The 22719-nt window shown below is 43.8% G+C and overlaps 1 protein-coding gene across 1 annotated transcript in view; it reads right to left on the bottom strand.

Moving 5' to 3' along the window:
• Positions 1-3048: 3048 nt before the first annotated feature.
• The window catches only part of ELP1 (elongator acetyltransferase complex subunit 1), a 34520-nt gene continuing 14849 nt past the window's right edge, over positions 3049-22719 (bottom strand). Inside the window, exons 18-36 of the mRNA XM_040089375.2 lie at positions 22470-22585; positions 21679-21752; positions 21005-21083; positions 20261-20340; positions 19208-19348; positions 18000-18085; positions 16777-16925; positions 15825-15948; positions 15334-15431; positions 14003-14204; positions 13016-13077; positions 12428-12490; positions 12254-12314; positions 11584-11697; positions 10823-10934; positions 8788-8915; positions 8233-8387; positions 7162-7240; positions 3049-6148 (exon numbers count right to left, since the gene is read on the bottom strand). Of these exons, the coding sequence (XP_039945309.1) occupies positions 6081-6148; positions 7162-7240; positions 8233-8387; positions 8788-8915; positions 10823-10934; positions 11584-11697; positions 12254-12314; positions 12428-12490; positions 13016-13077; positions 14003-14204; positions 15334-15431; positions 15825-15948; positions 16777-16925; positions 18000-18085; positions 19208-19348; positions 20261-20340; positions 21005-21083; positions 21679-21752; positions 22470-22585 (1991 nt within the window). The 3' untranslated portion in view covers positions 3049-6080. The remainder of the gene's footprint in view (positions 6149-7161; positions 7241-8232; positions 8388-8787; positions 8916-10822; positions 10935-11583; positions 11698-12253; positions 12315-12427; positions 12491-13015; positions 13078-14002; positions 14205-15333; positions 15432-15824; positions 15949-16776; positions 16926-17999; positions 18086-19207; positions 19349-20260; positions 20341-21004; positions 21084-21678; positions 21753-22469; positions 22586-22719) is intronic.

Raw genomic sequence — 22719 nt, 5'->3', positions numbered from 1 at the left:
AATCCCTACCTACTCAATAGCTATTTGACAATCTTTTGCCTGCCTCAGTTTAAAGGTACAATGCATTTCGAATTTACTGTGTGTATTCATTTGGTAGGATTTATTTGGAGGGGAGTAATCTAAGCTGTAGAGAAGTGGTTTTCACATTATCTAAAGGTTGTTTTTTTAGCTGATTTAATTAATGTCAGTAAAACATGGAACATTGCCAAAGGCAGGATTCAGTGTCTGATTCAAGATTTCTGTTTGTATTCTACTTGTTTCAAAACTGTTCTGCAAGACCTTGCCATTTCCCACTTTTCTGGGTCTTTAAAGTATTTATTTTTCTCCTATTACTGTTCAAAATCTTTTCTGAAACCATTAATCTTTCAGCAGAATAGGGTATACTGAGGTGAAGGGTTGGCCATGGCCTAATTTAAAACACTAGTCAGTTCAGCTTTTGCTGACATCAGTAATAATATGCCTTAAATTACAAAATAAAGCTTAGAGAGTGAGGAACAATGACAAAAGCACAGCCACACTGTGAATTCATTCTTGACACAAACTAGGGCTTCAGCTTGCTCCAGCGGTGAAGTGCTAATGATTTGCAAAAGGAATTAATTTGGACCATGGGCATCTGTGAATTCTGAAGAGCTGTGGTCTTCCTCATGGCAGACACAGGCCAGAAAGGGAAGCCATGCTTCTTCACAGTGAAATGCACTGCCTATGGACCATCATATCTGGATGGGAGTCATGGTTTTAGTACCTCTCAGAGCAGGTCAGAGTGAAGCATAAACCCCTGCAATCCATCTCTATGGGGACAGAGTGCAGCTGAGTCAGTTGCCACACACTCAAATGCAGAGCACGATTCAGAGGGACAGCCTGTGTATGATGATATAAAACAGCGGCCCCAGAGGGAGGGACAGCAGCATGTCCAGCACTCGCTGTGAGGTCACCACTGTATGGGAAGGTCTGCAGGAAGGCAGCAGTGGGCACAAGCGCTCTGAAGCCAACAAGGGGCAGCTGCCTATAGAGGTAGCCTCAAGGCCATGAAGGAAACTAAGGCAGAAAACGTAGACATTGCCACAAGTTACTTCGCATGTGGCTTTGCAGAGGATCCACAGCCTTCCTCCAGTCTTTCATCTACAGCTGCTAAGTCCATACAGGAGACCGTGAGCAACCAATATGACATCTTTGTTGGAAGAGAGCCTCAGAATAGCAGTATAACCTTAACACTCATCAGCCAGTGATGATATAACATCTCCCTTCCACCCCTGGCTGTAATTAAATCTCTTTTGGAGCTGTGTTATCTTCTGTAATAAAGCCAAGGAAGATGTGGTAAAGGACTTTCCATGAGATGTGCGGTGGAGGGTCAGATGACCCTTGCCCCTGCAGCCATCCAGCTGGAAAAGAGAGTGGTGCAAGAGATCTGTTCCACCCTTATGAAAATGCCACTGCCTCTGTAATCTTTTGCTATTCTCAATACCTGTTTACACAGAAAGTCGTTCTCTCCCCCTCCTCTCCATTTGCAATTGCAGCTACAGAATATTTGACTATAGTCTCATCTTTGCTTCTCCCAAAAAGAAAAAAGTTAATTCTTTGAACGCCTCCAAGACAAGAGAATGAGAACATGACTACCTTGCAGACAAGTCTAGGGTCTTGTCTCTTCCCCAGAGCAGGGATGCCTCCTTGGAAAGATCTGTGACTCTGACTCTATTGGAGTACACCTGGGAACACCTGGACACAGCACTATACACTTGTATCTTGCAGGTGCGTTTATCACTGGCAATCTAACAAGATACAGTCTGTTGGTCCAATGAACCACACTGTTTGTGGATCTGTTCATGAAAGTTCCTACTGAACTTGATGGATTTATTTTCCTTTTGTTTAATGAAGCTAATCAGCAAACATGAAAAATACCTAACAAGAGAAACAGGCTTCCATACAGCCACATTTGCTCAGGGGTTGAGATATTTTTATTGTTTCTGCATTAATGGCTTACTTCCATTCCTGGTAACTGTAGGAGCCTCCACAGAATTTGTAAGAGCAAAATCGGTGTGTCTGTAATGACAAGAACTAAAGCTGAGTATATTTCAAGATTACATGCATCACCAAGGCAGCAAAAAAAAAAAAACCATGCCAGCAGAAATTAAGGGAAAGCTCACTCCTGGCTGCTTGCTGAGAAGAAACTAAGGTTCAGCAACTGCAGAAGGAGTTGCAGAAGCAGAACATCCCACCTCAAGCCTCATCAACACTAGGTGCTGCTCCCAGCTCTACTGCTCCTCACTCAGGAGGGAAGGGTGTCAGGAAGACAATAGGAATTCAGTGATGAATAATTTAGAAGACTGGTCTTTCACTTGGATGGCAGGTTTAAAGGGGTTTTGCCTTGATGGGAGTGCAAGAAAGCACACCTAACCCAAAACTGTCTTTGGCTTCCACCATCACCATGATGGAAAAGCAAAAGAAATCATACACATACTTAGTCACAAGCACAAATCCTCAGGAAGCCAATGGCAATTTTCCCTTTTCTTGTGTTCTCTTTCTAGACAATAGATTAGGTTGTGCAAGACCTCAGCATTTCTCGGCATCAGATTTAGGAATGTCAGGAATTACTGGTGCCAGTGTCACATTTCAGTTGTAGGGCCAGAGTGCTCTGCAGAGGAGCACAGACTCCCTCGTCGACCCTTTCTCCAGATCTGGTAACTGGCTTCTGTATTTCAGCATGGACTGTGCTCTGCTACCATTTTGAAGACGCAGATCCTGTGAAACCGTCTTGCCCTGTTAAGTCTTTCACGTTTTGCCATCTCAAAAGGTTTTTTTTTACTCTTGGAGCATCCAGTGTAATTCTCAGGTTTTTTCTCCGAGATTCAGGTCGTTTTAGAGTCTTTTTGCCCTCTGCAAAGCTCTGAGCCAAACTCAAGAAAAAGACGGAGTCTTCAGGTTCTGATTTTTCAAGGTTGCATGCTTTGTTTATTGTTTCTTATCTTATAAATTTCTCGGTGCCCAACAAAGGTCTGTGCAGCTGCTCAGGCATCTGGTGACTCCTCGACTCCTCCCGCATGGGGCTGTCGCTATCTTTTATACTAATTGCTATGTATTCTTTATTTATCATTATTTGCCAATACCTATCACTTATACTGAACAGGTCATCTCTACTTTGACCCAATCTCTTTAAACTACTGTCTCGGTTTTAAAAGACAGGTGTCTGCTAAGGAGAGGCAGGCCTCTCTAGGAATGAGGAATTAAATCCTTCCCTCCATGTTATTATAATCTGGAAGACTAAAAAAAAACTTTTCTGTCAGAGCTATGGGGAAAAGGAATAACAGTCCTTTACTAGTAAATATAACAGGACAGACAAACAACAGCAGCAATTATAATAATAGTAAAACAGAACCAAGAACCCCGGGGGCAAATGGTGGAAGCTCCGGTGCTGATGGCTGGAAGCGGTAGATTGTCCTCGGCAGGCAGGGGGTGTCCTGGCAGGCAAAGTGAGCAGTGCTGGAGAAGATGCTGCGGCTGGACCCGGGCTGACCCAAAATCCAGCAGGGCAGCAGAGAAACTCCGAATTCCTGGGCACTCCAACAGATGGTAGAATTCCCAGGACCAGACTCCTCCGTTAGCCGTGGACTCCAGGCAGCTACCAGTAGCCCAACCGTCCTCCCCGGAAAACCAAGAGCAGTGAGCCCTCCACCCTCTGCTCCCGGGAGCTTTTTTCCCTCCCCCAAAACTAAGTGATCAACTTCCTTTGTCCGGGGTGAGCACCCTTTAACTATCAGTATTTAGTCCCCTAGCAACTTATGGGGGGGAAAAATTCTACAGGAAACTTAACCCTCAACAACTACTTTGTGCTGCCGTCACTGCAGAAAATGGAGTGAGGGAAGAAGAAAGAAGCAGCAGGACACAACCCCCCAAATCCTCCATCTTGCCCCCATTCACTTCCATACTAAAAACCCAAATCTACTATTTCTCACCCTGTGATAAGCTAAACTACTATCTTTCATGCTCTTGTGGCTTGCAATCCTTCCCGCAGTGCAGGAAGCCTTTCCCATGGACTGAGATCAAAGCCAATGTCCCTCTGGGCTCTGGGCCAGGGTCCCAGACCCTCCTGTCCAGGTCTCTGACCCTCCAGGGCAGCCAAAGGAATGCCCTGGACTCCAACATGTAATCAATATTTGACAACAGGCTTAAGTCATCCTCACACAATCCAGAACAGGCCATGAAACTCAGAACAACTGGAAACGAGATGTGCTCCAATGCTTCACACTGACAAAAGACTTTTTACCACTGCCCTCCAGCAAGCCCAAGACAGCACCACATATGGTGTGTGATATATGTGCTAAAGTTAATTCGTGTTATCAAATTATAAAGGGTAAATGTTCACTGTATAAATATGAGTGTTAAAGATGTGTTCAAACTAATATGGGTAAAGGTAAAATGGAGAAACCAAAATGAAAGAATTTCCTCAGCTTGGGAAGCACGGGAGGGACACGAGGAAAGTATGATTGGAATTACCAGAAAGGGGGCCTAGAAACTATCGCTGCTGGGAATCCCTGAAAGGATACAAAGGACAACGGAAAACGGAGATACAAGTCCGGAGACCAAGATAATCACTTCAGATGGATATCTCTACTCGTCTCCGCCGAAATTAACATATCCACGACACACCCGGGCTCAGCCATCAGCTGCATTGTTCCACCCTACCGGTCCATTCAGACTCCCGATACCGGGACTTGCATGATTAATGAAGACGCCTCGGAGAGAAGAACGTCAGAATCCCGGACTTCACTCCGCGATCTAGTGTATAAAAAGGGGCGGCTGGAGACCGAAGTTGTGAACTTGGGGGGATACCAGGCTGGCAGAGCTTGATATCTGTGTTCACCCGGCGCTGATCCCGGGCTCGACGCTGTCCTTTTAATTGTGGCTTTCTGAGACTGATATTTTGTCTCACAATAAAATTCTAAATTTTTGATAAATCGAATCTGGTCGATTTTATTTATAACATGGTGCAAGACCAAATGGCCCCAATCTGATGGAGTTCTTCCCACACAAAGAGAATGACCTGCAGCACTGGACGTGCTCATGTTGTGCAGTCAGAACACAGCTCGCTGCTGTGCTGTTAAACACCTCCAACCAACAGTAAAGCACCTTGTTTGTGCAGTGTTTTTCTGCAGCACCCAACAGAAACAGCCTGAACACTGCAGCTGCCTGGCCAAAACTAACTAAGGGGATGCTACCACTGAAAGGATTTCCAGCCTTGTCTCCTTCCTCTGCTCCCAGAACTGCTGCTGTTACTTCTCCCATCAGATTGCAGGGGTAAAACCTAATTGTCAATACAAGACCAGTTTCCAGATGACAAGTTCTGCAATAGTGCAGAGCATTATCAGGGTACAGCTGCTGATCTGTCAGTGCCATAAAGTGGCATTAGTCTATCTTCTCTGAACTCAGATAATTAGGGTAGTATTACCCAGCAGACTGACACCAACACCTCCACCCTGCTTTTATTCTTGTTTTCCAAGACCTCTCCGGTGTGAATGGGCCCAGTGTCAATACAGCAATGGTTGTTGGCACTGCAGGATTCACTCTGATACAACAAAGCAATGATGAAAATCTAGTATCAGCAACACCCAGATTCAGCAGAGAAAACACAAAATTCATTTAGCAACTACAGCAATTTGCTATTGGTACAGTCTTACAGGCGAGTTCTCTAAAGCAGGCTGTGCTTAAAATGTGGCCTGTCATCATGGCAGGTACCAACTCTGGAAGGGAGGGATGGCAGAGAAGATAACCCATCCGATACTGGTGGGATTGCTTCATCCAGAAGAGGGGAACAGTGGCAGTTTTCATATCAGTTTTCATATCAGAGCTGCATATCTTTTTGTTCCCCAGCCTCACAAGCCTCTGCAGTGGGTGCGAGTGGCTGTGTCCATAAATGTGACACCACATGGGTCACCGTCACAGCTGCACAAGGTGGAGGGACCCTTCACTTGCACAGCCCCAAGAACAGTGTATCAGAAACACGAGAACAGCAACGGCTTCTGCAAAGATATAATTAAATGGTATGAAAATTTAGAGTTCAGAGTCCACAGGGATTCCTTGGCTTCTGGTTACTGCAGAAGATGCAGTTTCCATTGTAGATTTTTATTTAATTTTGGTGGAGCCAGTACTTCTGGATCTGAAAGGCAAATGGAACAAGTGTCAGAACAGGGGATAACAGCAATACAGTTTCTTGAAGAGCTGTGAACTACTTTGTTCACTTTCCTTACGTCAAACAATGCCAAGAAATCTCGACATCTATAATTTCCCTGTAGTGACTGATCATCAGCTTGCACAAAGGAGTGTCTTCAGAAGACCTGCTTTCACCAGGCAACCTCTGGGCACATCAAGTCCCCTCTCAATAGTTAAGTGTTAACTATTCAGAACAAGGAGGCACAGGCACAAAGTCAAAACCATTAGTGGCACAAAGCAAAACTCCATTCATTCACCTGTCACTGGCACATCATGCACCACAGTGAGCTGGCTCCTTTTGGAGTAAGAGGCACAAGGCTTTTTCTGAAGTCAGCCCTGGAAAGTGGCAATAGACAGGCTGCATCTGTAGATTCAACAGAGGATTGCCACAGACAATTTCAGGACTAGCAGGGAAAGAGGATGTAGGACTAGGGGGAAGATGGAAGACTGGGGAGTTGAGACCATGCTCTGGTCGGTCTCTCAGCCCTAATTTTGTATTCATTGCAAAGACTTTGACATGGCAAAGTGATACAACAGATTGCAGCCTGGTCTGGTCAAGAACCCAGCCTGACTGCCAAAGCCAGAGAGAAAAATTCATCAGGTAAGTTACATGAAGAATTATCTAACACATTCCTTAAGAAGTCAGATTTTTGATTCCCTCACAACAGACTGACATTACCTACACAGGAACCCAGAAGCAGTTGACACATTTTAGCACAGTAGACAGTTTTAAACTGAGATACTTTTGCACACAAATTCAGAACAAAATAAACTTTGTTAAGAAAGTTGCTCACTTGCCACAAGGCAGCATAAGAAAAAAAGCACACAAAGAAAAGCAAGGAACCACCACAGCTGAGTAACTGGTACAACTCTTGGCAGGTAGCAGTGCTTGCAGAGCCTCTAAGGCCATTAACCTTCCTGACATTTCACACCCAAACTTAACTCAGAGCCTCAGCTAACCTTGTACAACAGGAGGCATCATCCTCTTTTGCTGATAGGCAGTCATAATGCTGTTAGCAGTTGAATTGGGTCCCAAGACCTGTAAGAAGAAATAGCCATGTTCCAACCTGAACAAAGCAAGGCACAAGCAGGGATACTCTTAAAGGAAATTCTGCTATTATTGTCCAAAACCCTGAGACCTCATAGTGAAAAGTGAACAGGATCAAAGTATAATCAGTGTGGTCAAAGCTCAGTGATGTCTCAGAAAGGTTAAAACAGAGGCAGAGAGAACTGCTTTCACACAGCTTTTCAGGACACAGAACTCTTATCCCAGCATGTACTTCCTCACAGTACCATAAACATCATGATTCAGCAGGACTGATTTCATTACAGCACCATCAATATTTAAAGTTCATCTGTGAGTCTCTGTTCCCTGTCAGAACAAATTTAATCTGTCTTTAAGAGTTCTGCTAATCAGCAGTTAGGGAGAAGGTACTGGGTTCACCATAAACGCTCAGAAACCACTTATTAGAAATAAAGACTTTTTTACTCTGGAAGGGGGTATTGTGATATCCTTATTTTGCATTACGCTGAAGCTTAGAAGCCTGACAGAAACCTTCTTTTTTTTAAATTTACTCCTTATGATATATGGTTCAGACTAAATTGACCAATCCAGTAGCTTATCACTTCACAAAACCTGGCTGGGCAACAACTACTCTAGTACACGTCTACCATTAGGCCCAGGAAAGAAGGGAGTGTTCCCATATTCTACAAATTGCTTAAGATGGAGCTTACAAAAACAAGTCACCACTAGGACAAGGCAACACAAGCCTGAGCAGACCTCATCCCATCCATTGTGGCATGCAGTGCAGGGAACACAGTAGGCTATATATGTTGTACCCATCTAGAGTGTACTGACTCAGCAGGTCCTGCCCAGAATGTCTACTGACCCTCTAAGAGAAAAAAAAAAAACCAACAGATTTTGAAAGCCATGGAATGATTCTATGCTCTTTGCTGGAGAATGCAAAATACTGCTAAACACTTGATACTGTCTAGTGACAGTAGTGAAAGGTATTGTGGATGAGCACAGACCAGGCTGACAGAGCTCTGTTGCAAGTCTGGAGTCCAGATTTCTGGGATGGAGGTCTCCATCAACTGCAAAACCTCTTCTAGGACTTGCTGCAGCGCCCCAGCTTGCTCATCATAACCAAAGAGCACAAGTTGCTTCAAAAGGATGTGTATCTCTCCTGCAGGAGGCAACAGAAGCAATAAATAGCAATCAACATAGGTATACTAAATGAACAGCTGCATTTCTTTACTGTCAGCCTGCAGGAAAGAGAGCAGCAGCAACTTAGAACTGGTTCTGCTCCTAACGAGCCTCTACAGTGCCCAAGAACAAAAAGAACACAAATCTGTAGTGGCACTGAGAAAGCTTCTTTTTGCTGCTCCCAACTTCAAATGCAGAGAGCTCACATGTTCTTCCGAGCACAGAGGCAGATTAACTAAACCAAGCTCCAACACAGATGGCTGTATGGACCAGGCAGCTTTTCTCCCCAGCATACACAGTAAGAACAAGAGGGGCACACTACCTTAGCTGTCCTCATCCTCACAAGCTGCACAATGGATTAAGACCACCAACTGTCTTACCTTTCACAGTCTCAACAGCACGAACACTCTCTCCCAGTACTTCCAGAAGGGCAATATCCTCAAAAGGACTCCCCTCCTTCAGGCTGTATCTCTTACGCTCCGCCTTGCGTCGGTTCTTTGAGGATCGCCTGAGAAGAGCATGTTCAGTTACAGGGTGCACTAGAGGAGTAGCTGTTAGCAGAGTTGAGTCTGAATTAACATCAACGGCGTGCATGAAACTTTTCACTCAAGTCCTTGTTTTCTCCAGTGACAGAGGACTGCGTGTAACCTTAGGTGCTGTGACAAAGTTTTCAGTGCTACTCAACCAATATACTTAGTGGTTCGAAACAAAGACAGGGCTCAGGCTGTTTCTCTGCTCCATGTTCCATCAAGGTTATAGCATGTCTACAGCACAAAGCAGGAGCTGCTCCAAGCACAAAGCAAGTGTCTTGGGTTGCGATATGTAACCAAAAGTATGTATTCTATTTCTAATCTGTTGAAACCAATTGAAGAGGTGTTTTTTCTTTTAACTCTGGGGGGAGGGCAAAGATGCCTTCTGTTAATGGGCCAGCTGTTAAAACCAGGTTGAGCTTTGTTCCTTATCTTTTCCATGACCCATCCTTTCTCCAGGGAATATCTTCTGTTAATGGGCCATTAAGGCTCACCACATGCCTGACACATCATCCCATTGTGAGATGCTCCAGCCAGTGGAAGCAGCCAAGAATTCCTACTTGGAATAGCTGAAATATGATAAAAGCTGAAATTCAGCATAGCAGGACAGCCAGTTTTTCCACTGGATCTCCCAGAGGAAGACCAGACGCATCTCGCCACCACTGGACCCTTTCTACAGGATCATCTCTGCTCTAACAGAACTACATATGTCACTCCACACTCCACACTGAGATAAGGAGGACTTATTTGGGCTGCTTCCAACACCCTGACCAACAGGGTGTTAAGGTTATAATCTGACTCTGTCAGTGTTTCTAGGATTTTTGTTTGTTTGCTTTGCCTTGTTTTTTTTTTTTTTTTTTTTTTTTTGTACTACTGCATTTGTATTTTTAATATTCCTAGTAAAGAACTGCTATTACTATTCCCATATCTTTGCCTGAAAGCCCCTAATTGCAAAGTTATAATAATTTTGGAGGTCGGGGGGTGGGGTGCCTTTACATTCTCCATTCAAAGGGAAGCTCCCATTTTCCCTACCAGACACCTGTCTTTTCAAACCAAGACAGCTGTAGTCACTATCATGCAAAGCTGAGGTCCACTTAAAACACGGGTGGCCAGGGTCTGTGCCTGGCTATGAACATTTTAATTTCTGCCATCTCCAGAGCCTGCGCAGCTCCTACCCATGATCACAGGAAAGCAACTTAATTCATAGACCTGACCTACCTGCATTATGTTCCCAAGTGATCTGCACACTCTGACACTGAATACTAAGGCTGCACTCTCCTGTTTACATCTCACCCACAAAAGTAAGTGTCTAAAAAGTCCACATTTTCCCTACAACTGTATTCTTCCACAATTCAGCCAGGGAATTCAGCAGTGGTCCCACTAATTACATCAGCCTGTTTCACACCTCACCCCACACTGTAGCTCATATTATTGACAGCACTCAAAACAAAGCATACAACCACTGTGGTAAGACATTGGTATGAGTTTTAGTAGCAAATCCCATGCACCAAGCGTGAAACCTGGGCCAAAGAGCACAAGACATGCGCACAAGCTGGTAATGTTTGAGAGGCTCTGCTTGTATTCTTTGTCTAGCTTTCTACAGCCAGCTATTCTGGCCACATGCCCAACACCCACAGAGCCAGAACCCACTCAGAGTCTGTGTTCTCAGCTCTTCTGCCAGGCACCCAGTTCCTGTTGCATTAGTAGTTTCTGGCTTTTTCTGCTCTTTCCCTTCCAATGAGAATTAAGATAACCATGGAATGCCTGTAATTAAAGCAGCTCCAAGGCACACACAGCTGCAAGGAAGAGCATGTCAAGCATCAACAAGCTAAGCTGAATGCTGATGCCAGAACAGTGACTACCTGATTTGAAGGCAGATACCTACGCTGATATTCTTGAATTGCTGTGTGAGTATTTGCTGTTCATGTCACTGGCTGTCACAACGCTGCTGGTTTCAGAGAAAAGCTCCAATTCTGGGCAATTTGGCACTTCATAATCTGCAAAACACGGTAACAGCTGTCACAGCATGAAAAAAGGTCAGAATTATTTCAAGCTTTCTGACTGATCTGTGTAGCCTGCTGGGCAGATTCATACTACCTGCTGGTGTTCCGTAGCCTTATGGCTCCCCACTGAGCCAGCACACAAGAAGAAACAGCAATTATGAGAACAACACTGCTCCTCCGCCCTGGTGGGGACTGTGATATTGAACAGCACAATCAGAGGGACAACAATCTCAGTGCAGCAGATCTGAATTAAGACACAGCATTCTGCTTTCAGAGAAATTCCCTGAGCCCATATGAGCTGGCAGGTGAATATGCCTATATGTACTTGGCACAAAGGACATAACTGAACACTGTCTCACCCAGCCAGGATGGTACTGTGGAGACAATGCCACGTCATTTTGGAGAGCTTTCAGGTGCATTTTCACTGCACAAAAGCTGTGACCCAACGAAGAGTAGAAAATACAGAGTAACCACACTCCAAGTATGGAGTGAGGAGGGGTTGAGAAGGGTGCTGTTCTACTGCTGTAGATCCCATTGAGCTAAAGGAGAGCACAGCTCCATCTGAGCAAACAGCAACTACAAACAAAAACATGATCACAGTTTTTTTTATGCAGGAGAAAGTCATATGCACTTCAACACTAACCCTGTGGGTTCTCACAGGCCTTCTCCTTCAGCTCTCGCACCATTTGCAGGCGACTCTTATGGCGAAGAAATGCTGTTTTCTGGGAATCTAGGAAGATCAGCTGACTTTTCTGAGCTGATCATTAAGAAAATCAAAACATAAACATACGTGCAAGAGAAACAGAAAAGCATTTTTTACACAAGCACAGTCCTTCAACAAGCTCATCAAAAAAATCCCGCAACCCATAAAGCATGAATAGGAAGAACAAGGAATAGTGACAAAACATTCTTTCTATGTGGAAGGGAGAATAAAGCTATCAAATAATTTTTTATTTCCAAAAACTACTCAGCTTACAGGACAGATAGCCATTTTCCTGGTCCATACCTCTGCTGCCACATGTGCTCTGGGACAAGGACTGTCCTGCTTGTTCATGGACATGCAGACATAGACCCCTTTGAACCTTTCGACTGAGGTCTCGAAAAGCTCCAAAGGTGCCTGACTAAGCTAAAAACATCCCATGACACTGCAGGGCTTCAAGACGCACTGAGGAGAGCCAAGTGCAGCTAACTGATCGGCACCAATTAGATGGAAGCAAAGTACCCTTCCATACGCCTTCCGGTACTAGTATGCTGTGACTTCCCACAGTCCCAGCAAAGATCTTCTTTAGCCTCAGAATCTTGCACAGACTCACCTTCCAAAATAGCAGGTTTCAAGTTGGTCTCCAAGATATCCAGTCTACCATACCTGTGAATCTGGACCAGGAAAAGAAGAGAAGGTATCTTTTAAGGATCTTACCCAGATCACATCCCTGTTTTTCCACTCTGAAGATGTATTTCCACTTCTGTTGTGGTTTGAAATGTCTTACCAGTCTCAAAGCTTCTTCCCAAAGAGCCCCTTCTAAGAGTAGGAGAACAGCCTCTTCATAGTCCTGGAAGGGAAGAGCAACCATGGGCTGCTGCTGCTGTCAGTAATACATACTCAGGTAGAAGATATTCAGATGGTTATTTCTATGCAGCAGTATCCCAGTCAAGACAGGAAAGCACTACTATACCAGCTACTCTGAGGTGTTGACATAAAAACCCAAACAAACAAACAAAACCCACAAACCAACTCAACAAAACTATGTTACTTCTCTGACACTAAGGGGAAATCTCTCTGGAACTCTGTCTTCCTTATTTCAGCCCTCATGTTTCAGTTCTCTGAGACAAAAGCTTTTCATACCAAAGCATGGGTGAGTTCATGAGTGGGAAAACTCAGAACACGGCATTTATCCCACCCTGCTCACTGCATCACCCAGGCCTTTTCTGCCCTTCCCAAGGGGCCCCATGGCACAGACTTTTGCTGTCAGCATGCACAGAGTCACACATGGTGCAGGAGAACAGAGAAAACACGTGTGTCTGACTGATAGATGCTGGGCATTACTGGGACACAGGCAGGAGGGTGATTACATTACCTGAGTGTACTGCTCCAGGAGTACGGCTGCCTCTGCATACTTTCTCTGTTCAACTAGTTTTCCTACAAGAAAAAGTGGAGTTTCAGCTTTTCATAGAGAGCTGGATTCCTCCCCAAAGCAGAGGAAAACCCTACTCACTGAGACACTTTCTATCCGCTCACACACGTATTCAACTGCTAAATTAGAGCTGTAATTTAAAAAGGGCACTACGAAAAAGCATTAAAGGCATGAAGGATTTAAATCACATTAAGTGATGGAAAAAGCAAATACTGGAGTATCCAGCTCTGGAAGACTAGACTCCCAGAAGCCATATTCCCTCTGTGTTAAGTGGACCTTCATAAACTCTCCCTCTGAGCAAGGCTGAATTGAGGATGATGCTCCATTCTCTTGCTGAAATGCACACCATGTCCACAACACACCTCATGGCTGACATGCGCTAGTAAGCACAAATTCTGTGACCAGCTACCTTCTTCTCCTTAGAACAACACACAGCTTTAAGTACCAGATGGTCCTAGCTGCTAGCTGGCCTCAAGGAGAAAACAAGATGCCGCTCCAAATTATCCAACAGCCTTAAGGTTGGTGAATAGGCACAGCACTTGCACCAGTTAATGTCTAGAGCCCTCAGTAATGTTAGACACTTCAGTGCATGTCCATTCCTTGACGTTAACTAATGAGGCAATTTGGAAGAGCAGTCTGGCAACCAGCTGCAAGAGAACAATACAATAAGCAGTCAGCACTGCGCAGCCAAGGCCACAGCTTGCTTGGCAGCTCCTGGGTTGCCTACCAGTTTAGCTTCAACTTCTTTTGGTTCCTTTGAGAAACGAAGGTCATGTACAAATGCACAAACCCTTGGGAAACATGGGATCTTTGTTCTCATTTAAGAAGAGAGCGGCTGAGGTTTTAATTAAATTTTGGGAAAAACTGAAGTGAACCATAAATAACAGCACCCATTTCTGCTCTGCACATTCCCATCTCTTCAAGGCCTACCTGCCATGCTCCGTGCCAGGCTGGACAGCTTATCCTTTGTGTAACCAAGCCGTGATGCCATGCACAAGGCTTGCTGCCAGCTGCCACTGCTCTGAAAAGCTTCAAGTGCTTTTGCAAAGATTCCAGCACGAGCAAACATCAATGCAGCCTGTTCATACAGCTGCTTCTGAATCAAGTACTCTCCATATGCATCACTGATATCCTGAAAGAAAGGGACATTAAAAAAAAGTTAGTAAGGTCAGTAGCAGCCCTCCATTACTAAACTTAAGGACCCAGCTACAAAAGCCTCTTACCCAGCTTCTCCAAGGAGCTCCTAGGCATGAAGCTTCTACCCCGTTTCAAACTATATCAAGCCAAGGGCTAATGATCAGCAGAGGGACACACTTCACAGTGCTACAGCAAGTGACACAGGGAGGCACCTGACTCTCCAAACCAAATGCTGGGTAAACCAGATACTGCAGGAATCCAGACCTTTCCTCTCCACCCACATGAGCAGTTTTTGTTAGAATGTCCCTCTGAACAAACCTGCTTTAGGAAAAACATACTGGCACAAGGGAACACACAAGCCATGTAGCCCTATAGGCACAGGCTACTCAAAGCTCAGTATCTCCACAAAGAAGGGGCAAGTGGATTTGACTGGATGGATCCAGGGGGAATAATAAAACACTCCCAATGAGTAATTCAGAAACAGACCTCCATCATGAATAAAGACTCTTTTCTGCTTTCATTCTTTTAAATAGACCGTTTTTCTCTGTTTTCCCTCTCACTCAACTCCTCCTTGTACTTGTGTGTTGTGTACCTACATTAGATAACATTAAACGCGCTTACATTTTATCTCAGCCTTGGACAAGCTAAAGTTCTTCATTAACACCAAAACCAATAAGGAACACTATGTACTAGGAAACAGCACATCTAAAAGTGTCCAAGTTCTCCAGCATTTTTCAGAATAGTTTAAGGATAATGAATTGTCCCCGCACAATCAGCAAGCCACAAAGAGGTCAAAATGGAGAGAAGTTTTCCTGAGGTTATGGAAGTTATTCAGCAAGATAGCGCAGCAGAAGAAACAGGACTTTGAGGTGCTCTCTGAGTCACAGGATCAAAGGAATAACAACCATCCATGAGCAGGCCCCACAGGATTAGTGCTGAGAGTCATTCCAGGTTTTATCTTAGAAGAGGGTCTCAGACAACACTGGAATAGCAATGACCTACAGAATTTGAACACAAGCAGCTGCAGTTCCATTCACCATTCCATCCACCTTACGCAAGGTGTTGAGGAGATCCAAACACATGCATAAGGGAATATAAAGCTTTGACAGTGCACTGTCACATACCTTGTACTCCTGAGTGCTAGAGGGGTACAGCTTCAAGGCCTCAGAATACAGATTCTGATCCTTCACCAAGTTCAGAAATTCAGAGAAGTGTTCAGGACCTACAGAAATAGTTTACTTTTTGTAAAAACAAAAGAGAAATACATGGTCCTCCCATGAGAGCCTGGGTTCACAACATGAAGAAGCAACTAGAGGTGCCAGGGTGGAAGAGCACCCACTCTACTACCAAAAAATCAAGGCATTCACTTCCTTGAATTTTGCCAGAGATATTAACCAGGCACAATTCACATGAATAGGAACAAAACAAGACTTCATGTGCTTCATGACCACAGAGGAGTAAACATTTTTCTTCCTACACCAAGCTACAGTGCAAAAAGCAAGTAGCAGACAGGAAGATGATCCTGTGCAATCTTTCTCCTTCTTTAGCTACTTCCCCCCAACGGCTCTCCAAAACGGAAACGTTACACTGCAGAAATCCTCCTTAGGACACCTACCACATTTGCTGAGGTGGCCAAGAGCTTTTGTGTATCTCTTCAAGTGTCTGTCTATTGTGTATCGCTGATAATTAGTTTCCATTTTCCGGAGGGTATTTAAGAAGGGCAAGTATTCCTTTGGGTCCTGCAAAGAACAATTAAGAACTGCAGTTGAGCTAATCTGCTAAAATCCTTGTCTGTCCCCATCTTCATCGACAGAGAGTCCCATATTTGAAAACATATCATAATACACTAAGAGAGGCTCTTTTTTTCCCTCCAAATGTAAGCCATCCTAAAGAATCAATTTGTGCATATACTCTTGCCAGAAATTACTAACTTGAATTACTATGCTAACACACAGACTACAGCAATATCTAAAGGCTGATAATACTTAAAGTTCAAGCCTATGTGTCATATCAAATGTTGTTTTCTATGATTATGTATAAATTTGCAGCCATAAAGTTTATCAACTTTTCCACACCAAAGGTCGTAAAACCTGTTAAAATGAATCAGGTGTTTTAACTGATAGGCAGCAGAACTTGCTGTGACAGTAAGAAACTCTGAAGATGCAGATGGGCATTTCAATTCAGAGATTTCACATTAAACCCATGTGAAGACATGCTTCTATTATCAAAACCACTAAATAAGCAAGAATGGAAGACATGAAGTCACAAAACTTCAGATACCAATCCCTCCCTTCCCCAGAACTACTTTGCCCTGCTGCTCCAGAAGAGCACTGTTTCACATTGAACACAAGTAAATTTCTAAAGCTGTGCTCAAGAAGTACCAAAGGATGCAGAGACACAACACTTTCCCAGCATCAGTCCAAGCACACATAGGGCTTCTGAGCAACTGGAATCCTGCCTGGGTAGAGAGCCATTGCTAAGAAAACACGGGGGCTGATCTGCAAACTACAAACAACCTTTGAGAAAGTAAAAAAATAAGTTCCTTAGCTGGAACTATAAGCCAAGACCTTTTGAGACTTTTCTGCCACCATGACGACTAAATCAAAGTCGTATGTCCCCAAGGAATAATCATACAGTTCATTGACATCCACAAGGAAAAGCAGGTACTTTAGTGCTTCTTCTGCACTCACAGCTTGGACATCTGGAGTAATGCTTTCTACAACAAAATAAAGCAGCACATGATCTGTTAGACTACCAGCAGTGGAACCCTGGTGTGAGGAAAAGATGCATCATCAAGCACAACCTTGACATCAGGGAGGGACCATCAGATTAAGAGCTTGTTCTATCTTGCAGAAGGGTTACTCTGCCATTACTGGGCCACTTCAAGGACTATCCCAAACACAGCACTGAGGGTGCAACTGTGATGAGCTTGATGCATCAGCACAGAATAAAGGCAAAGTTTGCTAGTTTGAGATACCAGAATCCAGAATAGGAACTTCCATGTTGGAAGAACTAGAGTTCCAACTGGAAAGTGAAAACAGGTCCAACTCTGGGGTATCTACCAGCAAACCTAAGTAAAACGGTGAGCTGAGGGCATGTACAGCAACCTATCTTAGGTGACATGCTGCTGTACCTAAACATACAGATGGTTTCAAGTACGTATCTGGTTTCTGGCTTGCTGCATAAAGAGTCACGTTAAAATAATTTTTTTGGTGAATCATCCTAACTATCGAAGTGTTGAAGGAACAATTTAGTACAGTATCTCAAGTTGCAGCTGCACTGGGAGCTGCAGGTTGAACTCTGGTTGGTGACAGCTCCAGTGAGAACTTGTGTAACAAAGGGGACAGAGACCTGTGAGACACTGAGACACAGCAGAGCTGAAGACATCCAGATTTTTGCAGAGATAGACTGAAGGTGTAAAAGTTCCAACAGGCTCAGGGATTTCTTTGTTCAGGGTCCCTCCTCAGAAGCACCAGCTGGAGCTGCTATTTTGTTACTTGGTTATTGCATTGAGACTAAATTATTTTAAGGATCAGTTATGTCTGAGACTCAGCTATGGGAAACCTGAGGTTGAACAGGTAAGGAATCCTGGTTTGATTGTGAGTGTGGGAGGTATAGCTGTAAGGGGTGGACCCAGCTCAGGTGGTACAAATGTGACTGTCAGAGTGGTTCCTGGATGGTCAGATGGGGAAGTTTCCTCCTTAACAGTTTTGGCTGGACGGCAGTTTCCTTAACACAAAGCTCCTGCAAACCACCCACTTTCAAAACTTTTGAGTTCCTGATACAAGACCTCGAAGATCGTGAACCTTCTGGAGAGCAATTTCTAGTTCTGGAGGACTTTTCTTTACATGTGCTGTCAGTATCGATAGGCAGTATCTGAAGAAAAGAGAAGTAGTGAATAAAAAAGGTGAGAAGGCAGAAACACAGCTTATTCCCTTTTTAGCACAGTTTGTGCAAGTTCTAGTTTACGTCTTAGTAAAAAAAAAATACAACTCTTCAGGCACTTTGATCCCCCTAGAGGAAGACAGCAAACATGGGAAAAGAAGAGAATATGCCAGAAAGGTTCTTCTACTCAGCATGTCTTCCCAAACATGTCACAAAGCTGGAGGTGTGTTTTAAGTAGAATGAGCTTCCTTACCATGCCAGCCAGCATGATGAAGAGGACCTACCTCCCTCTGAAAGTTCAGATAGCTGGACACTGTTTTCCAAATGAAGTCTGGCATGAAAATAACCTTTTTTATATAAAAGGAAAGCTTTCTAGGGTGTTTTTATACTTCAACACATCTCACATTTACTGTTTCCAAATAGCTATCCCAGCCAAGCAGATGCTTGATTTTCTAAAACAGTTTGTTGGAAAGTGTCTAAATTCTCAAGGCTCAGCAGCTACCCACCACCTGTCACTCCTGTCTCCATTGTTTAACACTAAGCTGCCAATAGTTTAGCACCATTTCACCAGGCACTTATCATTCTATTTTCTCAGCTGTAATCTTTGTCTGGTGTTGATTCGTCTAAGGAGGATGGTTACCAAAAAGGTAATCAATCAGGAACATGGAGCTGATCATTTACGAAGTATTTCAGTGTCAAATGGAACAGCTGATACCTTTACAAAGGGCCAGCTGTTTCAAACAGTCATCAACTCACCAAGATGAAAATCTTGTTCATGTCTCTATTCCCACACAGATGGATTCTAAATTTGAGTGTATATTCTAAACTTTTATAAGAATCCTGCATCTATTATTTTAAATCTAGTAGTAAGATGTTGGTATGCAATCTGTGGAATTATTAGATGTGTTCAGGGTAGCATCCTCAGCAGAAGCAAGACAAGGTATAGTTAATTTTGTGGAGCACAAGCTTACCTCAGAGAACCTAGGGCCAAACAACTGATGTCAAGGACAACTTTGCTTCCTGTCAATGACTTACTAGAAGTAAGTCTATCTCTGTCTCGAGAGACAGACTTATCTCTACTGGGTTTTTCACCTGCAGAAAGAAAGTGCTCACTTTTGAGGGTCAATGTGTTCCATGGCAACTCTCATCACATCACATATGAGGTTTACTTTTTTCTGATCAGGATGCTGGTGTGGCTGGCTGTTACTGCTGCCATTCAGAGATGGGTACATACTCTTTGTGAAATCTTCTTCCCTAGATAAAAACAGGTAATGTGACCTAAGAGCACTGCCCACCACACAGCCCAAAACAAAGACAATAAGGTTAAGGAACTCAAATGCAGGCAGAAAATAACTACTCATTAACTGCCTCGTTAAGCTTTCCAAAAATGTCTGTCAGTCCAATTAGTCTGTTATTCTGATTGTCAGCCAAGAGAGGCATTAAAAAAACCCCCTAAAACTGGCTAAACAACTACTTCAGTAGCACAAAAACATCAGAAGGCAAGATTTACAAGATACAACTATAAAAAATCCACTATATGGATTTACAAGATACAGCTATAAAAAATCCACTATATGGATTTACAAGATACAGCTATAAACCCACTATATGGATTTATCCATTGAACAATTCAGAAAAATAAGCCATTTGCTACTATTTCTGGTCAGGTCAAAACTAAAAATCAAACCAAACACCTAAGTTATAGCACTAGTTCTTACACTATTAATGACTTCAGCAAGCTTGAGAAGTCCTGAAACTACCATCACCATAAACCCTCATCCCCGACCCTTTAATAAAGAAGTCAGGGGACTTGTTTGAGGATCCAAGGAAGTATCTTCGCCTCAGACTAGATATGCACTTCCATCTTGCTCCTCTTTATGAGGGAACAGAACTTTCTCTGTTCTCAATTACTGCTCTACAGCAAACCAGCAGAGAAGTCAAAGCACTCAGATAATAATTACTTGCTGCAAAAATCTAATGGCTGCCTGCAAACTGGAATTCCCAACAAGACACATTATTCCTGAAACTACTGAGCCTACTCAAGCCTTTATGACTCAACATGATGAGTCGTGCTTTGCACCCACACTGAAGAGTTGCCAATATTTTGACACAATAATGTACCACCACTAATTACACGCATGCTTCCATTTGCAGACTTATACTTACTTCAATTCTGTGAAAAACAAGTTGATATAGTTCACAGAATCTATTTGCCTGATAAAGGTTTCTGCGTTTTCCAGAAATACCTGAAATGAACGAGAATATTAGCACTGTTACTCTGAACACTAAGAAAATGTACATCAAGTACAAGAATAAATTCAGAGACCTTGTCTGAAAGTACAGGATGAAGGAACTGCTAAATTGGATCTGTCTGTAAGATGACGTTGCAGTGCAGAACAGCCATCACTGCTGAAAGCAGAAACGACAGCACCACCTACACTCTTGAGTGCGTTGTCACCGAGACACACAAAGCAGCCACATGCAGACCAGAGGTTTCGCAGAGCAGAGGTTCCTCCAATCCGGCTCAAAGCTGAGTCCAGGCCGAGAGAGAGCCTCTTTGTTTTATTTCTTACTTTATATACATTTGTGGGTCTAGCAGAAGATTGGCTTCTGGAGTTTTCACCTCTCAAGCCAACTGGCCAGACCAGCTGTCAGTTACAATTGTTTTCAGGTTAGAAATATGCAAACAAAGGACAGAGAATGAAAAACAAAGGATTTGTTTATGTTACATCTGTGGGAAAAAGACAGAACTGCTTTTAATATTGTACAGTAATTAAAAAGATCTGACTTCATTTATGAAAATTCAAAAGGCTATAAAAAACTCAGAAAAAACAGGGTAACAGTGCACTGTTCAGTGGATTCCAGGGTAGGTTAGTATGGCAAACAACACAGAGAACTGGGCAGACTTGCCTTGGGATTGTGGTCATAGAGAAGATTGAGGTTGATTCGCAGCTTCCTCATACACTGAAAAGCTTCCCTGAACATAAGCCTGGAGGAATGAGTCAAGCGGGACAGTTTACACAGTGGACAAGATGCAAATAAAGGTAACTGACTAGAGCTAAGCACAGAACCGGTGGGAAGAGAACAGCCTACACCATAAGCTATGTAGACAGCCTTCCAGAAAAATGTGCAAGGTCAATACTGTTCATTGCTGATCCTTGCAGTGGGGCACACCAGCTTGCAAGGCTGATGAAGCAATACAGAACTTAGATTATTTTTATTTCCATTAAAAGAGAGTGCTACATTTTGCATCCATTTCCCTTTCAGGAAATTTCAGTGTAAATGAATTCAGTAAAAAATGGAAAACAGCCAGCTTAATCCTGAAGTGATTGAGATGTCTGGAGAATGGAGCAGATAAAGAGTTCTCCCACCCATGCAATTTCAGCATATGTAATAAGTGGTGAAGCGAGAAGTACCTGGCACACCTGACAGCTAGACTTCCAGGTGGTCTCCCTACAAACAGTTTTGTTCCCTCTAACAAGGTCGATTCCTCTGAGTTTAGCCTCCCTCTCTTTTCCAGGTCAGACAGCCTCTAACAGCTCAGAGTGGGGGAGGGAAGACAAGAATACACCAGTGCCATTTACCTGTCTAGCCACTTCCGAATTTGGGCAAGAACCAGAGCACGGTGGTGAATGGTCTCCAGATTTCCTCTTGGCATCTATAACACAAGATCCACACAATTACTTACTTGTAGTTACCCTGCCTACATTGTGGGAAAAGTGAGGACTAGCTAATTTCTTAGGCCTGTCTGCTACTTGCGAGTGAATGGGCCTCTTTGCTCACTTCACATGAAATTTCAGAAACTGTAGAAAAATACCTGAACATTCTCTCTGTTCAGAAACATTCCTTCCTCAGAAGGCCGGACTCTACCCAACCAGGCATGACCCAGAGCAATCCCATCAAGTTTTCATGTCAGCCCTGCTCTGATGAGGACGTCGGGCTCCACACCTCCTAAAGTGCCTCTCAAATTACATCCTTCTCCATTCTGTTATTCTCTGGTGGTTCTGAAGAGCGAGCTTAGCAAAAAACTAAGTGCCAAGGCTAATGGAGGGTTGCTAGTAAGTACCAGGAAGTGAGTCTTGAGATGAGAGGCCACAATATGTAGCACTACAGTACCTCAGCCATTACGAACTTGAATAGCCCTTCCCAGTTCTGCACACACCTATCTGCCTGAACTTGTACTGAACCTCCCAAAGGCATGCTCAAAATCCCTCTGTATCCAGACAGGAAGCTTGATTTGTGAGGTGCTGCAGCACTGGAGGGCACCAGCTTTGCAGCACTGCACATACCGTTTGCAGGTTGGCCAGGTGCCCAGTGTGACAGGCCCCTGCACACCCTGATTGCACACATCAGCAGACACAGGCAGAGCACTGACCTGCAGCACCACCTTTGTGTCCTGGGGAACAATGGTGACAATGCGTGAACCTCGCTCCACCTTGCGCAGGGTCTCACTGTTGGGCGCAGCAGTACTGCTCAGGCCAGCCTGGAGGGCTGAAGATAACATTTATCAGCACGAACAGCACATGCAGCACCCAGCCCCACTAAGGACCTCCTATGTTGTAGGAGCCAGGCAAGGTCATACTGGACAAACCAAGCCACCAGTACAGCAGCAATCTTCAGCTATT

Source organism: Hirundo rustica, chromosome Z, assembly GCF_015227805.2.
Source record: "Hirundo rustica isolate bHirRus1 chromosome Z, bHirRus1.pri.v3, whole genome shotgun sequence".
Taxonomy (NCBI): Eukaryota; Metazoa; Chordata; class Aves; order Passeriformes; family Hirundinidae; genus Hirundo; species Hirundo rustica.
Note: the sequence above shows the minus strand (reverse complement) of the source record. Positions and strands in the feature narration are given on the sequence as shown.